At 36.9% G+C, this 11,504-nt stretch overlaps 1 protein-coding gene across 1 annotated transcript in view; it reads left to right on the top strand.

Moving 5' to 3' along the window:
• Positions 1-1,160: 1,160 nt before the first annotated feature.
• The window catches only part of LOC140229625 (short transient receptor potential channel 1-like), a 32,696-nt gene continuing 22,352 nt past the window's right edge, over positions 1,161-11,504 (top strand). The window contains exons 1-2 of the mRNA XM_072309872.1: positions 1,161-1,366; positions 4,810-5,024. Coding sequence (XP_072165973.1) covers positions 1,161-1,366; positions 4,810-5,024 — 421 coding nt within the window. The remainder of the gene's footprint in view (positions 1,367-4,809; positions 5,025-11,504) is intronic.

The raw sequence follows: 11,504 nt of genomic DNA, 5'->3' as shown, positions 1-11,504 counted from the left end.
ATGGATTCAGAAAATCAGAAAAAAACGCATTATGCATGCATGTGTGTGTGAGTGTGTGTGTGTGTGTGTGTGCGTGTGTGTGTGTGCGTGTGTGTGTTGCTTCAGTGCTAAAGGTACACTTACGCATGTGCGTACTTATGAGTACAAATAAAAAGAGCAATTTCCAACAGGTACCCTTCATCATTAAAGGACGTATATAAGTACTTCACACCACAATCAGTTATTTGTAAATTCCACATTAATTCCTATGCTAAGCATAAAATCCATGATTTAGTCATAACACGATAAGCAACCGAAAAGACAATGACTGCTAATAGGTTGTAATTATCTTCCCGCTGATGATGATTACAACTGATGTTTCTGACCAGTCCCTTTCATGCATGACTGATATTACTGTATATGGTGAGGGCGAGAACAATTTCATATTCCCAACATTTTGACAATGAAAGAAGCGGGAGATGCTGTAAAGTCAGAGTTAGGCTTGTGGATTACCGCCGTCGTTTTACATTTCCTGGTTGTAATAATAGCAAATATTCCTTTAAATACTACTGTTCCTTCAATAGAGTCTAAACCGAATATCAAAGGTCAGTCAGCAGAATCTTCTAAATCTCTCCGAATTGACAGCGCGAAAGCTCCGTCCATACTGCATACCCGCATTTTTTGTTTACAGCGTGAACGTTCAAGTTCGCAGACGTGTCTCCACCAGTTGAGATTGACATTAGTATGTCAAGCAACAAAATTTGATTGCCACATACTAGAGCATTTGCTTTTAGAAATGGCACGGATTATCATGTGACGTATACGGCCTTCGAGATAATAGTCTAACAACAGGCGTTCGTGGCAAGTGGTCAGTGTCAACCTATGAGCAAGTGTCGAATACCCCTCAAAGTTCGCGAACAATTATACCAATGCCCCCGCTTATAGCACGTGGGAAGTTTTATTTGCTACTTGAATGAATCCGTTCTACTAAAGAATCGATTTGTTCTGCAACATCTGACAGAGATTCAGTGCGTTGACCGTTTGTTTCCTGTTGTATGTGCAGGGACGTATACACGTATTGCAGCCAACTGATTATAACGAAACTTTGTGCCGAAAGTTGATAAAATTAAGGCAATTTTCGTCTACTTCTGCGTCGAGATAGTTCTTTTGGAGCGGTAGCCATGGTGACCATTGTGGTCCAGGATGCGGACGATGATATAACTGAAGTACAGGGGGAGATTGTAGTCGGGAGGACACCGGAAGTGATGATCAAGGAGGAGGAGGAGAAGAGGAAGAAGAGAGAAAAGAAAATGGCGGAAACTCAGACTAACACAAACTGGCGGAAACATCTCTCCGTCCGGAGACAAGTTGGTATGCCGATGTTTAGGTACGGCGAAGTTACTGGGTGTTTTCATTCATCAGTTTCTGGTAGTTCTAGTCTAGTCGTTCCCATCCTTTTCATTTTAATGTGTATCATGTACCGTGACATTAACCATTACACAGGTATTAACATAAGCTGTGCCCTTTTGTATGACTTGCTGGTTATTTCAAGTTTGTTGGACAATTTTGATTGACTGTTAAAGCATTTTTGCCGAGCCATCTGGACAAGAATGTTAAAGTCGTCATAATGTGCAAATTCATCCTTACAGTGAGAGACTGTCTTTTTTATTTCATTTTGTATCAAGTTACTCTTGCTAATTTCTATAATGAGTTAAGTATGTTCAACACGATTACATTGGGCATGGTTGTTGAGTGTTTCATATTTTATTATGGACACTTTATTCTCGACCTGTTTGTTCTTGTAGATAGGATAAGAGATCATGCTTGAATTTTAAGTTGTATGATGATTTTTTTTCACATGGTTGGTAAGGAAGCAAGAAAAGATTATGAGCAAGCAAGCAAGCAAGGCTTTAAGTCCAATCTACAGAACTGGGCCATGAGAATAAAGTGCCTTTCCTAGGGACGCAGCCGCCATAGGTCTCGAACCACGGAACTTGGATTAACAGTCCCTTGCCCTGTCCACTGAGCCACATTAACCAAATTCATGTCTACATGATGATAATCTCGTCGGCCGTACCGTCTACTTTTTGAAATATTCTGATGCGCTATTTCGAGGTCATGTCACCTTTTATTACAGTTAATCGCCCTTCTTTCACTCATCGTCACTCTTCATCCCACAGAATGACTCTGATGCCTTTACGAATTGTAGTGATCGTCAAAAAAAAAAAAAACAACCACGAAAACAAAAACAAACCAAAACCAAACAAACCATGAACAATGAGACCAGATTACAGCCTTGTGCTTGCTATCATCACTGAACACTTTCCTTTCACTTTTAACAGTCTTTTAACACTATAATATATTTTCTATATCAAGCAAGCCCCAACATTTTGAATGGTCTTTTTGAGCGAGGTTCATTAGACGTGGTTCGAGGATACCCTGTTACGCACCTGGCTATTACGAATTTAGTCATTAATACTTTAACATTTGCTTTGCACTTAAGCTGTGGGGCAGAGGTTCTGCCCAAGGCCTGTACATAAGGCTTAGTGTGAGTGTTCGGTTGGGGGGGGGGGGGGAGGGGACTAACAGTGGCATGCTCTTCTCGCGAATGCACCCCTCTTTCTTTTCGGTGGTTCGTTTAGATGACATCATCGACATCTAGAGTTCACTCCTGTCGTGGCATACATTCCAGTAAGCCACTTCGGAACGCGGATTCAGTATATACCGTCCATCCATTAACATGTCAAGTTTCAAAGCCTTTGGAAGAAATATGTGCATGTATATTTGCGCTCATTATTTGCAGACACTAAGTAGCAGTCCTAACAGTGTATGGAGGTTGAGCAATGTTTTCAACAAAATATATATGTATGCAGGTGTGCACATATTACCTCTTACACACAAAATATGATTAATTTCCTTTTTTGTTTTTGTTGTTCTGGCATTGGAACTTTCATGAAGAAAAAGCTGTTGCTCGCGCTGAAAATTTATACATTACTATGTATGAGATTACATTGTATGCATGGCGTTAATGCGAAAAAAAACTTAAAAAGTGAGTGTATATTGTACGAGAGCAAAAAAATAAGACATTATAATAAGACACACACGTTACACAACAACAATTCTGTTGAAGATACTAAAAGTTATCACATACTATAGGCACTGCCTGTTTTTCAGCAGCTTCAGTTTATGACATCTCAAGTGATAAAAATGAATACATAGGCTGTTGTATTTAAACTCTTATTTTCAAGTTTTGCTATATTCGTATTTAGTGATAACATCACCATTAAGCATGTTGTGTTAAGGCTTTAACGCGTTATATTAGGCTCCAAAGCGTGACGTGAGCTTGGTCACGCGGTCGAGGGGGACATACTGGTAAAACAATATGTTGTCCAAGGGCATAGGCACTTGACGGGATTCGAACTCGGGACTTCCGATTAAAAGTCAAGAGTCTTATCCACTATGCCACAGTTGATGATACGCTAAGTGAATACACTTTGATTACGTAATATATTCATATTCACACCCTCTCGTCAACATTGTGAGTAGTCATTACCTGAATGTCTTTCGTCTTTTGCAGGATTTAAAAACCAAGAAAGATCTCAAAATAAAAGTTATACACAACAAATTACATATGTTTGAGCACTGCAACAGTGCTTAATCAGTTTAGATGAAAACGAAGAACGTAAACTTAGGATAAAATGGCCGAAAGGCATGCATCTGTTCATATTCTTCATATTCTTCCAGCAATATGTACACCGGAAGAGAACAACAAAAAGAAAAAAAAGTGAAACGAGCCTCAAAATATACAATCAAGATGAGCAAATTATTTACAAACTATGAAATAAATGTCTTATTTGGAAAATACTCGTTAGTTTCTTTCTTCTTGTTGTTGTTTTTTGTACAGTTACTGGTCCTGTATAAGTCTCCGATTGATGTCTCTGAAGAATCGTGTGTGAATGAAGATAGCAATATTGCCAATTCAAACACATTATATTTTTAATGATCTTGATAAGTGGCATTATATTCACACATGCTATCAATTGATTTACAGGATAGTCCAAGACTAGTTATACCACTGTTGTGATGACTTAATCTAAGATAAAAACGTTCCATTATATTTTGTTCATAATTCGATTTTTCAACATGACATATCCTACACATTTATAAAAGTTGAATCTCACACCTTGCTCAAGTCGACTTCAATGAAGAGAGTGAAACTAAAACAATAGTAAAAGAGTCATCAAACTATCATCACTGCCATGGTCTTTCAAGTTAAACGTTGAATTGTGACAAATCTTCACACACTGATTTACCTTTCGGGCCATAAAAAAAAAAAAAAAAAAAAAAAAAACATTGGCATCGCATTTCTCTTGTCTTAAAAATCCTGTAACCATTTTCTTTTTAGGAGTGGAGCGGAAGGGGTAAAGTTTTGTTTTACAGATTCTGAAAGATCAATAACATTTTCATGGTATTTTGTGTACAAATCAATGGAAGTACTGTGAGCATTCTGGCGTCGTAACATTTGCTAATATATTTGCCACAAATATCAGTGATGAAAATATTTAAACTTTTAATTGACACAATGTTATTGTCTTATCTCTCTATGGTTTTGCCAGTTACCCGTTTATACACTTGGGTCGAGTGGAACATATAATATATGGTAAAACAATTTGTCTAAGGGCATAGGCACTGTGGGATTCGAACTCGGGACTTCCGATTAATAATCAAGAGTCTTACCCACTATGCCACAGTGGCTAATACGCTGAGTTAATACACTTTAATTACGTGTATATTCATATTTCCTTTCACACCCCTTTATATTGATTTCAGGAGCGTTGAGATCCGCTATTCGCGAGCGAAGACGAAGCAAGAAGACATGTCGGCGTTCACCCACGAGGAGCGGTTCATGGCCGCCGTCAGAGACGGCGACGTCTCGTTCGTCGAGGAGGCCCTCGACAAGATCCACGAGCGACCACTCAACATCAACTGCGTTGACCGGAACGACCGGACTGCTGTCTCGGTGTCCATTATAAGAGGCAATCTCCGTGAGTGACCCTTGATCTGCTACACCCTTGATCCGTAAAGACCCTTATTGTTGATGTGCTGTCAGGAAACGGAAATAAGAGTCTGAAAAGAGATAATGATGCGACGGGTTTTCCCAAGGATGGCTTACGACACAGTATCACGCCCCCACCCCCTTTCCGGGAAGTATTCCTGATCCTTGAAAAGTGCACTGGCACCTCGACTGCTCGCAGGCTACCTCGTTGGGAGTAGAAGTTTACCTTAATGATTCTCCTTTTATATTGACACATATTATTCTCTTGAGATTAAGGAGGCAATTTTGTGGGACTCAATCAGATCATCAAGGGTGAATTGTAATCATTGGATTATGGATGCAGCACTCAATGTTTATGAATTTCTATTTTGGAATTTCATCTGTTGGAGAGAAGATTTATAAGTTAATTGGGGGGGGGGGAGGAAAGAGGACTGCAAATTCAAAACCCTTTTCATATCTTGATTTCAAAAAGATAAACAGGTCCGATTTAAACTTCCACATATCTTCATGCTTTGATGAAGACACACACAAAAGACAAACAAACAAAACAAACAAACAAACAAATAAACATAACTCCACGATAAAGTACAACGACACACATAATGATAGTACCAGTGTGACAAACACAAGGATGCACATAATTATGGCAATCTGTCACTTCTCTCTCTCTCTCTCTCTCTCTAAAAGGAACGAACACTCACACACAGACACACACACACACACGCACGCACACACACACACACACACACACACACACATATATATATATATATATATATATATATATATATATATATATATATATGTGTGTGTGTGTGCGTGTACACGTCATATATTTTTCATTTGTACATGCAGTACATATTACAACTGTTTCAACCTTGAGCTGTTTGTCGTCAACAAAGATTACTTTTAACATAGGACAAACCATGCCCAATGCAAGGTGTGGCGTATGGTCGGTATATTCTCGACATACAGCTATTTCATAGAATGTTATACTGTATATATTATAATATTATGTTATGTACATACCCATATATGCAACTTTGAGCATCCTATATAGAGCCCGACGTGTTAAATTGCCCTGAAGGTCACGTATATCCGCGAATGACTGGCAGCCGTCACAGTCTCACATAAAACCACACAAACATATGCAGATGTGTCTATTTTCATCTTTTTTTTTTTAACACTATAATGTGTCTCGTTTCGTCAAATGAGAAACATTATATTCTGCTGTAGGATACTAAAATGCTGGTAGATCAGTACGCCGTTGTAAGTTATTCGATAGTCACATCGCGTGACGATCAGCAATTCTTAAAGTCAAAGATTTGTCGTTATTGTTGTCGTAGTTGTCCTTTGGCAATGAACCATTTCAATCAGTGATTCTCGAGGCAAGACAATGAATTCGTAAAATAATTATCAGATAAAGTCTGCATCAATAATATGAATTTAAGTAATGGAATGTAGTAAATGCAGCTTAAATGTGTGACGCATCTGGTATATGGCTCGGTCACAAATACCATTACGAACTACTACGAACGACGTGCGAACGATTTTTAGACAATTTCGTAAGATCTTCTTGAGAAGGCCGTCCGAAACCAGCGTTCGTAGACCGTTCGTAAGTTCGTAGCCTGGCCGATGGTCTTGTCCAAGATTTTGTTTAACTTCGTACGAAACCCTCTTTTGGTAAGGCGGCCGTACTAACGTCGTACGAACATTGTAAGAACTGCGCAAGATTTGTAGGGTCGAGAGACAATTCTAGAAGCCTTAAATTCTTACGATGATTGTAAGATCGCCTTAAGTCGTTCATAAAGGGCTCTTACGTCTTCCGTAAGAATGCCTTACGAACGGAGATTAGTATGGCGTTCTTACGAACAACTCTTCGAGTTTGTAAGGCGTTCGTAAGGAACTCGTAAGGCGTATAGGTACACAATTTGTGCAACTGTTGAGTTATAGGGGTATAAAGCCAAACGTGCGATGTTCAAATCCTCACTCTCTTCTAGGTGTTCGACAAGAAGCATCTCTGTTAAATATGGGACCAAAAGGGAAGGGAAGAAAAAAAAAAGGAGGGAGATGAGGAGGAAGGAGCGAGGGGGGGGGGGGGGAGTTGGAGCAACATCCTCAAGAGATGATGGGCATCCGAAGTGACAGGGAGGAGGCGGTGGAAGATTAATGTCATCTTGAAGTGTACAACTTTCAACTGTTACAACATTTTCGACAGGACACGGCAGCGTCTTTTTAACAACCCGACAAAATACACAAAAAATATCGTAAAATCTTCTTACGAATGACTTGAGAGTGCCGTGAATTGCACATACGGCCATCTTACCACAAAAAGAAATCGTAAGATGGCCGTAAGTTTGACAAGAGAATAACTCAAGATATTCTTACGAAAAACGTAAGAATTCTAGGGCCATTGTATAACTGAAAATCATTTCGTTTCTGTAGACGGTATTAAGTTGTTCTTGCGAATTTTACAGCTTTCGAACGAAATTCGTAAGAAGGCCGTAAGAATCTGTGCCCCATCTACGAATCTCTACGAACTCCAGAATTCGTACGAACAGTGACATTCGTACGAACGCATCGTTCGTACGAACCTTTGTGACCGTAACTTAAAAGGGATGGCTAGTAACTGATCAGTGGGAATCAGTGGAAATGCTGGGGGATGATTGTTCCAATCCTTGTGGGATTCGTGTAAGAGTACATTATATATCTATTGTGTGAAAAATGTTTGCTTCAGAACGGTCTCATATTCAAGTAATGTGCACTTTAATGCCCCGTCCCGCAACTGTACAGGCATGCTAACCTGGAAACATTAAACTGCACATTACTTGAATATGAGACCATTCTGAAGCAAATAATTTTCACACAACAATAGATATGTAATGATTTTGTAATGAATCCACCAAGGATTGGAACAATCATCCCCCAGCATTCCAACCACCAACTGATTCCCACTGATCAGTTACTAGCAATCCCCTTTAAGACATTATCTCGAGCCTCCGTTTGGTCAAATACACATACATGCAAACTAGTAACCAGATGGGTGTGCAAAATGTGAAGGTATTATGCGTCAATATATTAAGGTAAATGCTTAGAGCAGAACCAGTAAGACTAGAAAGTCTTACTGGTTCTGCAGAAGGTTCCCTAAAAACTTTCCTGAAATACCTTTCTTTCTCGAAAACTTTACCTCTTCATGTCCTGGGCAAGAGGAAAGAAAAATATATCACTTATTTTGATATTAATTTCGCCTATTTAGATGCTTATATATATATATATATATATATATATATATATATATATATATATGACAAGAGACAAGAAAAAGGTCTCACCTATTTTGGTATTATTTTCGCCTATTTAGATGCATGTAGGCCCCAATACATGCATTATTTCCCTGATAGATCTTAATAATGGAATACTTCGACATTAATGTGTGCATCAAGTAGGCATTCCTGTATACTCTTTGATGAACATAAATCTAATGAGCTAGTGCAATGTATTTAATACTTGTGTTATTTCCGTGATAAATCTTTATCATTGGCGTACTCGCGACATTGATAAGTGAATCATGTTCATGTTGGTAGCCCGGTATACTCTGCAATAAACATAAACATATTTAACGAGAAAATAAGATAACATGAAATGATAATTATAGGAATTCAGCATCGGATACTACCAGCGTCTTTCAAATGGATACATTGAACTTGAACTTGCACTTGAACTTCATTCTGTATTATAAAAAAAAAACCAACATAACTTTTGTACATGACAGAAGGCAATGAACGAGTATACAAACATGCAATGCATAACATGATGTAACTATAAACGAAACATGAAAGCTGGAGAAGACCAGGAGTCTTGTCGGGATAGTTTTCAGCAAAAAGAAGAAGGTTAAGCAGTATTGCTGTACGATCACAACATAAAACAGATGGAAATTTTACAAAAACAGATACAAACAGATACATTTTAGTCATAGAATTTTTTGATAGTGAATATCTTAAATCCATAGAGAAAAAAACAAACAACATATTTACATCACCGCGCGTCGCAATAAAAAATAAATCTAACCATCTGACAAATTATATCCTTTAAGATTCTTTCTTTAAGATATTAGTAATGGGAAAATTCGTATCTGTATCTGGTAAAGAATTCAGTAGTAAGGGTCCAGTATGTCTGAGTGTGTACATTATGTGCATCTCAGTCACCTTCTTTAACCCTATAATAAAGCCCAAGCTATTTTGACCCCTTCCAGGCCCAAGGGGGGGGGGGGGGGCACATTGTGCCCCCTATATGATATATGACCATCATATTTGGCACATTGGTAGAGCAACTCATACTCTACATGATCCAAGATTAGAAATTTCTCAAGGTCATCCACTGAGGGCGCTATTTACCAAAATATAAAGAAATACATAGGAAATACGCTAAAATCATGTTTTTTTCTTTGTAATTCGTAATCCCCAGTATTATGTTTTTATTCTATATAAATCATTTTCATATTCACCACAAAGGAAAAGCAAGTCAACCTTCACTATTAGTTATGGTTGAAATTTCTCATGGTCAACATGTGGGGCGCTATTCATTACAATATAAAGAAATATATGAAACCTATTATGTATTGCTTGGAATGGGTACATATCACATTTCATATTTCCAAAATATTGAATTTTGAGTATGCAGATTGATAATATGAGAAACAAATGATATTACAGGCATAGCTTGTGTGAATATAACACAAAAAGGGTAGTCTTTGAAAAAATGCTGTATTTTCGTTATTTCTACTATATCTATTGTTTGATACTTATGTCATATAAAAAATAAAGGAAATAATAAGAAGGCCATTTCAGGGTAATTCACAACCATAATTACTTCACATTTTGGTCCTTCAACAAATTACAACCTAGAAAACCCCCATTTCATCCATTATTATATTGTTACTGAAATTGGAACAGAAAATCATGCAAAATCTGACGAACATGGTTGTAAGTTTACGGTTGCCATGGCAGCCAGCAATATCGGACATAGCAAAATTATATATCAAAATGTTTGCAATAAGATTTTAGGAAAAGTCTCCAAATTTGGTTGAAATCGGGTAAAGGATGTAGGAGTTGCAAACGAAAATATGGTGGGGGAAGCACAATGTGCCCCCCTTGGGCTTTATAGGGTTAAACAAATACTATCTATAACCATTTCATGTGTTAAAGTAACGTTAATATTATGAATCTGATCATAAGATATAAATACTGTAGACCAGAAATCATCGAAGGTAAAAATTTGAATTAATTCCATACTTTAACATATACATAAGAATATTAAACTTGTTCAATTAATATATTAAAAACATTCATTTTCATGAACAGAATCATTGAGGGCGCTTTTTAATGAGAATTTGCGCAATATCGAAACGCTTTTATTTTTAGGATGAGAATGAGATGAAAATCGAAGTGTAATATTACAAAGTCGAACTTTAATTCTTAAATACTTTGTAGCCTATCAATTCCTCCAATATTTCTCAAAATTCTCTTCTTTATCATGGCTATGTGTTTTCCAGTTCAAATTACAGTAAATATATTCCTCTCGAAATTGTGTACCTTCTACTCGAGACAGTTTTACATCATTTATTTTTACATTACAAAATTCAAATTCTAAAATATTTGTCTTACTTATACGAAAATATGTATAGTTTGATTTTTCAATGTTTACAATCAATCTTTTATTACGAAACCACTTTGACAATTTGAATAACTCATTACTAAAATTTTGTATCAAAATCAGCGATCAATAAATTAAAATCGTCAGCATATAAAATGAATTTAACCATAAGTGAAATATTACACGTATCATTGATAAATATGTAATTTTAATAACAATGGCCCTAATATAGATCCCTGGGAAACTCCACGAAGAATATCACGTGTATCTGATAAAGTGTCTTCATTATAGTGTGACTTGTGTCCTATTATTCAAATAACTTCTGAACCACTTTAATAATCCTCTAATAAACCTCTAATACCATAACAATCAAGGTTTTATAACAGATATTTCATGATCAAACTGATCAAAAGCTTTGGACAAATCGAGAGAAAACCACGAATAACATACAAAATATCATTTATCGAACTCAGAATTCTGTTCTGGAGATCTAACAAGGGATATTTCAGTTGAAAAACTAGTGCGAAGTTCATATTGAGAATCACATGATATTGATCACATGACAAATATATACAGGCCTACCTAATTATAAACGGTTGTATGTTATACTAAATTTTCAAGGACTTTTTGGAAACATGGTAATATTGATATTAGTCGATATTTTTTTTTCAATGGAATACTTTTTTTTTTTGTTGGAAAGATTGGAATTACTGGATAGCAACTTTCACTTTAACCTGAACGATTCCTGTTGTAAATGACAAATCAAATGTATGAGTTCAAGGCTTTCATGATGAAAAAAATCACTATGTGTCATCAA

The sequence above is a fragment of the Diadema setosum genome, chromosome 6 (assembly GCF_964275005.1).
Source record: "Diadema setosum chromosome 6, eeDiaSeto1, whole genome shotgun sequence".
Classification (NCBI taxonomy): Eukaryota; Metazoa; Echinodermata; class Echinoidea; order Diadematoida; family Diadematidae; genus Diadema; species Diadema setosum.
The sequence above is the reverse complement of the archived record's forward strand: the minus strand, read 5'-3'. Positions and strand labels throughout refer to the sequence as shown.